The sequence below is a fragment of the Theropithecus gelada genome, chromosome 15 (assembly GCF_003255815.1).
Source record: "Theropithecus gelada isolate Dixy chromosome 15, Tgel_1.0, whole genome shotgun sequence".
Classification (NCBI taxonomy): Eukaryota; Metazoa; Chordata; class Mammalia; order Primates; family Cercopithecidae; genus Theropithecus; species Theropithecus gelada.
The window spans coordinates 24,569,783-24,577,659 of NC_037683.1; the positions used below are offsets into that span (position 1 = coordinate 24,569,783).

Sequence of the window (7,877 nt, forward strand, 5' to 3'; positions counted from 1 at the left end):
ACCCCAGTCTCTTCTACTTAATGTAGGGAACCCTCTACCCACTTCACACTACTGCCTCTACCCTTAAAAGCTAGTGAAAAAGAATGGCATGATGCAGACAGAGCACTCAGATGCTCAACCCTTCTATTGAGATTGTTCTTGGCCTCTAAGGCTCACATCACCTAGAAAGTCGTTTCTGCTCCCTTCTTAGACTTTGCTTAACTGTAGAACTTGGAGATCTGGGAATATAAGGGTCACAGAGCTTCCCCAAGATAGGACAGAGGACAGAGGCTGCTCTAGAAAGAATTAAGTGCACTTGAATCTACCAGGTCTACGTTTTACCAGTTCTTCCCTTCTAAGGCCACACAGGCTGTGTCTGCTCCCACCAATATAGCATGGAGCTTCGGATGACATCACAGAAAGGTAGGGATATGCCTTATAGCCAGATTAACCCCCAGTCTCCCTGGCATGGCCTACGAGGTTCCCACCAACCTTTTACCTAATCTCCCTTTGTTTCAGCCATACTGGCTACCCATTTCTTCAACTGTCTGGGATCCTTCTCTCCTCAGGACCTTTGTACTTACTGAGCATCCTACATAGAATGCTCTTTCCCCAGGTCTTCCTTCCATAAACCGGTTCTTCTTCACTATTCAGGTCTTAGGTCCTAAAGATGCTTCTTCAGGAAGGCTTTCATGGGCTACCTTCTGGAGCCTATACTCCCCACGCTCCCGCATTAGTCTTTTTCTCATTATTCTGGTATATTTTCTTCCACACTAAACGATTATCTGATTTTTTTGTTTTTACTTTTTGATTTTTACTTACTTTTTTGATCTGTGACCTTGACTCTCTTGTTCATCTTTATAACCTTAGCACTTAAAGTACTTCCTGGTGTGGAGTAAATGCTCAATAAATATTTCTTAAATGAGTAAACTAATGAATATATAAATTGATATATCCAGCCATAAAGGATAGCATTGGGGCTCACTTCTCAGACCCCGGACTCAGATGGCTTGAATTCAATACCCCCGTTCTGTTCCTCAGTAACTGAGACAGTGGAAAGATACACAATCTAAGTCTCAGTGTCCTCATTGACAAGATGTGGATGACAAAAAAATCCCTCCCTTTTAGGCTGAGATGAAGTGCAAAGTGCCGAGTAGGCAGTTAGTGCTCAACAAATGCTTTATAATTATCATTCTTTTTTAAAAATCATTTTTCCTATAGCCTAATGTGCCATGACTGTGTTCTTCCCTGCAACTCCCAGGGCCTTCTGTGAAGTCACAGCCTGGTGCTCTGTTTTCTTGCTGTGCTGCAGGTTCACTCTGTATGCTGTGGATACACGAGGGAGGCACTCAGAGCTAAGCACGGTAACCCTGAGGACGGCCTGTCCACTGGTAGATGACAACAAGGCAGAAGGTAGGTGACCTAGTTTTTCAACTCCAAGGTAACTCCCATATTTCCCCTAAGTTCTGTACCCAACAGTCACTAATCATTAAACATACACACATACACACACACATACACCAACACACTGGCACAGGGAGAAGAAAGTGAAGGCACTAAGGGAACAGGAGGAACATGGAGCTAAATTAATCAAAGTCATGAAGGGAAAAATTAAGATTGACTAGCAATATCTTTGGCAGTGGAAAGACTTCCCCCTCTTTTAGAGAGTTGATCTGTGTTCTGACTTACAGGCCAGGAATGGTAGGGAGTCAGAGCCCCATGACTGTATCTTGTCCCTTGGCCTAGATTTCTCAGGGACCATTTTCTCCCACTTGTCTTTGCTAGAGTAGTAAAGAGATGGCACCTAGAAGACCATTTCACCTTGTGGTGCCCATAGCAGATATCATTAGCAGATCACAGCATGCTGTTCCATTCAGTCCCATGGTGGCCTCAGAATCCTCAGCAGAGAGCTACCATCAGTGATTATCAGTCAGTTAGCATGCAAGATTAAATGTTTTTGCTGCTTCCGGTTCATGACGTAAACAGCAGGCAAAAAAACACCTGAAAAAAGTACAAGTAGTCAATCAGATACACCATATACTTAGTTCTTGAGCATTGTGTAGATGCAGTTTCTACATCAAGTCTAGAAAAATGTGACAGTGGCTCATAAGTCCTGGTGGTCTACTTAAAGTTGAACAATTATTTCTCAAAAGTTCAAGCAATGCAGTAGAGACATGGTCTCCACCTTTTAGGAATTCACATTGTGGGTGGTGAGACAGACATTTCTGCAGATGGCTCAATAATAAACTCAATTATAAATGTTTTATATGCTACCAAAGGAGAGGGGATTTAAAGTATTTTCCTGATAAATTTAAAAAATTTTTATTTTAAAATAACACATGTCCATTGTTTTTTTTTTTTTTTTTTTAAAGTACAAATAAAAATCGAGTAGAAAATAGGGTAACATAAATGTTCCTCCCATTTTTACTCTTAAGTTTCCAGATTCTCCTAGCAGCAACTGTTGTCAATAATGATTTTGGGCCACATAGAGATTTCGATCGGGGTTTTTGAAGCTGAAAGAATATACCTTCTAGTCATGTTGAATTGAAGTTACTTTCATTAGCAGGAGTAACTGAAGCAGTAGAAATAGCCATGAACAGCAAGCAGAAGCCTTTGGATTTTCTTTGAAAGGTGTTTCAAACGGGGACCTATCAGACCTGATCACAGAAATGTGTTGGAAATACAACAAAGGGGAAATAGAAGGAGGGCGTTGAGATTATCCAAGACAGTTTATTTAAACCAATTGTATGTAAAATCACAGTTACAATAATTATATTGATAATTAAGCTTGCAATTATGAGCACTAACTTTGTGCCAGGCCCTGTGTTGAGTGCTTTGTATCCACTCTTTAATTTAGTTCTCCCAATGCACCTCCAGAATAGACATCATTACCTCCAGATGACAGGAAACCAAACACAACCAGTCAATAACGTATTCCTGATGAAATTAAGGTTTGTCTGCTCCCAGAGCTTATGCAAGCAAACTGTCTCACCACTGTGCCTTTCTTATTGAAGCCCATGCTTATATCCTTACTTGTTTTCACCACCCAGTGATCAATTTCTGCCCTTCTGACCTCTCAGAAATAGCTGACAAGATCTACAATCTGTACAATGGGTACACAAGTGGAAAGGAGCAGCAGATGGCCTACAACACCCTGATGGAGGTCTCAGCCTCGATGCTGTTCCGAGTGCAACACCACTACAACTCTCACTATGAAAAATTTGGCGACTTCGTCTGGAGAAGTGAGGATGAGCTGGGGCCCAGGTATGAGCGTATTTGTGTGATTGAAAGGGCATATTCTTTTTGCTTCCAGTTGACTTTTCTGGACCCTTTCCCCATAGGCTGAGAATAGGCTTTATCAAGTAAATAAGGGTGATTATCACCTTAGTCGTGTCAAGGCTAAAAATAGAAAATGAGCAGGGAGAATGAAAGAATCTTGGAACTTTAGATTCCTGCACTCCTGGAATGTTTAATAGGGAAAGGGCATTGATGCTGTTTGCATTAATCATTCTCCTTGCTCATCTCCCACCTCGTTTTACAGATAGGAAACTTAGGCTCTTTGAAGGCCTGTGTCCTAACCAAGATCATGGAGGAGAACAGCAGCGGCGCCATGGTGCATAATCCAGGGCCTTTCTCAGTCTTCCATAAGAAGTCTGAGTTTTTCTACAGTAAATAGCTATGATTTTGACTAAAGTCCATTAGTGAACACGACTACATAAATTGATGAATTCAACATGTATGAAGGCTTTATTTTTGTCCTGCATGCCAGTCACTATGCCAGGAACCAGCAATGATTCAAACAGAACTAAGGCACAGTCACTATCATCTAAAGCTTCATAAAGCAGTATATGCAATGGTGGCTGCATTGTATGTCTTGCATCTAGCAGCATTCATCCATTCAGCATATATTTAACAGCACCTGTTATGTGGTGGCTGCTGACAATGCAATGGTAAAAAGGTAGAAATGGTTGCTACCTATATATAACTTCCTGTTGCAGGTAGTTAAACAGGCAGTTATGTAGAGCAGGAATAATAAGTGTCATGATAGCAGAAGAACAGAACTCTTTGGGAACATACATGAGACACAGGCATCTGGTCTAGGTCACCCAATGAAGCTGCACTGGGGCTGAGAGCCTGAGGCCTAAGGTTTGAGTTGGGGTAAGGTAAGTGAGGGTTGCTGGGGAGAAGGATAGGTGTTTGGAGTAGAGAGACTACCCGACGGAATGCTCAGAAGAGAAAATATTACATGACAGTGGAAGTTTTCTTCTCAACTTTGGATCATTTGCCTACCACTTTTGTGACTTTTGCCATCTCACCACCATATATATTTTATTTTGTATTTCTTTCTTAGATTCACTTCTTATTAAAAATGTATTTGAACAGAAAACACATTATCTTGTAGAGGAAAAACCAACACCATCTTCCCTTAATAGAAAATTAAACTTAACCCTTCAATACAATGGACAAAATCAACAAAAGTGGAACAAGACAAAAAACTGAAAACAATGTTGTTCAATTCTAGCAGAGCCTGAGGCTGTCCCTTCAAAAGGGAGATTAGTTAGAGAAGTGTTAAAGACACAGCCCCAAACCAAGATTGTCTTTTCTTTTTTTGAGATGGAGTTTCGCTCTTGTTGCCCAGGCTGGAGAGCAATGGTGCTATCTTGGCTCACTACAACCTCCGCCTCTTGAGTTCAAGCGATTCTCCTGCCTTAGCCTTCCAAGTGGTTGGGATTATAGACACCCACCACCATGCCAGGCTAATTTTAAAAAATTTTTTTTAGTGGAGAGAGGGTTTCACCAAGTTGGCCAGGCTGGTTTCAAACTCCTGACCTCAAGTGATCCGCCCATCTCAGCTTCCCAAAGTGCTTGGATTACAAGCATGAGCCACTGGCCGGCCCAATATTTTCTTTTTGAAGTAACCTGAAAGAGGGGAAGAGAATGCAAGAGCTAATCTAACCACTTTTGCAAACGTGATTCATTTTTGTTTAATATTGGGTCTGTGATCATCTTGAGTACCACCTAAAATCCTTTCCCTACCCTAGAAGAACTCAGCCTGCACTTTGGTAAACACTGTGTTTAGAGCAACTAAAGAATTTCCGTGTAGTTGCAACAAAGTGTGTGACAGCAGGAGTGGTAAGAGATAATAAGGGGGAGGTCAGTGGGAGCCAGATCCTGAATGCTCTTTAAATTAGGTTAAGAAGTTGGTATTATCTCCTTAGGGTAATGGTAAGCTTTTCAAGTATTTTTCACAAAAAGGAATAATATTATCACACCATCAAAGGAGAAAGATCCCTCTGGCTTGATTATAGGGGTCAAGGTAAGAAAGCAGCAGTGAGGCTCTAGAGGCTGTTGTGATAATAGTCCCAGGAACACAGCATAGCATTCTAGGCCAGGGTGGCATTGGTGCACTGGAGAGAATTGCATGACTTCCTGAAATACTTAGTGGGCAGCACTTCATGCTTTAAAAACTTCGAAATGACCATATAGGGTATTAATGCCATTTTTTGGATGATAAGGAAATTGAGGTCCCATGGGGCAAAATGAGCTGCCCAGAGTTGTGCAGAGTTTGACATGGAGGCCAGTTCTGCCTTGAGCTCTCACCTTGAGCCCTTAGAACATTTGCAATGGCCCTCCAAGAATTTTAGGCTCTCAGGGACAGAGATGAGAGCTTGGTCCAGGGATAAAAGGGATCTCACCCCAGGGCAAGGCCTTATCAGTTCTGTTGGGTCCTGGACTTTAACTTTCTCCCTTGCACATGAAAGGAAGGTTCTTTAGATAAAACCTAAAAGAGGGCCGGACTGGCAGGCTGAAGTGAAGAGCCCCAGATGAAAGCTGCTGTGTGAGTCTTCTCAGCTGCCATCTTGCCTATGGACAGAGGAAGGCATTCCACTCTTTTGGGCTTTCCCAGAGGGCTCAGGGAGTTTGTGTGGAAGCTAAACCAGAGCTCCACTTCTGACTTTGTCTTTACAGCCTCCTGGAATCCTTTATGGGCCTCCAGGACATAAATCTTCTGGAAAGGCCGCCAGGCTGCCCACAAAGGATGGGCAATCCACTCAGTAATGGACTGTGATAACCTGCTAACCCCTAGTCAGGCAGTCACCAGCCACTGTCTGTGAACGTCCCCACCCTGTCACCCAGCTTCCTCCTCCTCTGGTCTTTCTAGTCTCCAGGAGGATATCTGAGATTGCTCCAACATCCCACACTGATTATGTCAGCAGGAATCAAGGAAGCTGCCTCCTAATCTATCCTGGTGCTGCTAATAAACTCACTGTGCAACCCTGGGCTCTGCCGCTTTCTGGCCTTCAGTCTCCTCACCTATAACATGATCAGGATGAACTAGAACAGTGTTATTTTTTTTTAACCAGTGGCTTTTTTTTTTTTTCTAAATAAATCTTACATGGAATCACAGCCCACCTCCACAGAGAATTATCTAAAATGTCTACCCATTTGCTCTGTCACACCCTCATGGTTTAACTATCGTTCCTGCACTTACTAGATTTAGAATCTTACATTGCTTGTATGTTTACTTACATGTTATCTGTCTTCCCCACTACAATGTAAACTATGTGTAGTTAGTGATCCCTTATGTCGTATTCACATTTATAAGTAGGTGCTAAGTAATTAGTTGTTGAGTAATTGGGTAATGAGATGATTAAATGTGTGGACTAGATGACTAAAGATTTGTTCTGGTAGAAACTGGAGTGGGTGGCCTGGAGTCCCACCTGCTGGGTCTCCTCTTCTATGCCCCTCCACCCCACCCAATCCCAAGCATCCCTTATGTCTCTCCAAGCCCTCAAGAATCTTTAGATCACAGTTGGAAACAATTGAATTCCATGAACTCTGGGGTCTTCTAACATTCCAAGAAATGCAATGTCCTTGCAAATATTAAAAGACTTGAAGATATCTCACTTGATTGATTGATATTGATTCATTCATTCATTTAATGTGCTAACTATGTGTCAGGCCATGTACTGGAGGCTAAAAATACAAGTGAAGATGACAGATCCTGCCTTTACAAGGTTCAGCATCTAATGAGGAAAAGACTGGTCAGCTGGCAATTGCAGTGGCATTTGGCATGTGAATGGACGAGCATTTTAGAGCAGTGCTTCTCAAACTTCAACGTGCCTGAGAATCACCTGGGGACTTGTTACAATCTAAATTGACTCAGTAGTCTGGGTTGGGCCTGAGATTCTGCATTTACTGAATTCCATGAACTCTGAGGTCTTTTAACATTCCAAAAAATGCAATGTAACAAGCTCTCATAGTGATGTTAATGTTGTTGGCCCCAAAAGCACACTTGGAGTGACCAGGTTCCAGATGCAGAAAGCTGGAGCAGCTAATCCAGACCTGGAGCTCAAGGAAGAATCCTTGTGGAAGAAAGAACATTTCTAAGTTTAGAAACAGAATGAAGAAGGGTCCTCCAGGTGGAAGGGAGAGAGTCTTCTCATCAGAAGGAATTACCAATGCAAAGATGAGAGAAGGTTGGGTAAGAGAATATACTTCAGTTAAAAATATAAATCTTATTGGAGAAGAGAGTTCAAAGTGAAAGAGGAGAGTTCAAGGTGAAAAGGAAAAGCAAACAAACAAAAACAACAAGGCTGGATTGTTTAGCGAAGGACGGATCATGATGGCTCTTGTGAGTTCTGTTCACAAGTTTCTTCTTTCTCCCAGAAGCCATATAAATGTTTTTTTTTTTTTTTTTTTGTTTTGTTTTGTTTTGGTTTTTTGTTTGTTTCTTTTCTTTCTTTCTTTTTTTTTTTTTTAATTTATTTATTATTATTATACTTTAAGTTGTAGGGTACATGTGCATAACGTGCAGGTTTGTTACATATGTATACTTGTGCCATGTTGGTCTGCTGCACCCATCAACTCGTCATTTACATCAGGTATAACTCCCA

General features: G+C 41.7%; 1 protein-coding gene across 5 annotated transcripts in view; it reads left to right on the forward strand.

Moving 5' to 3' along the window:
• ASTN2 (astrotactin 2) overlaps positions 1-7,877 on the forward strand; it is a 981,001-nt gene that overhangs the window by 962,136 nt on the left and 10,988 nt on the right. For all 5 annotated transcript variants that reach the window (XM_025359305.1, XM_025359304.1, XM_025359306.1 and 2 more), the window contains 2 exons: positions 1,292-1,392; positions 3,060-3,243. In XM_025359305.1, coding sequence (XP_025215090.1) covers positions 1,292-1,392; positions 3,060-3,243 — 285 coding nt within the window. The remainder of the gene's footprint in view (positions 1-1,291; positions 1,393-3,059; positions 3,244-7,877) is intronic.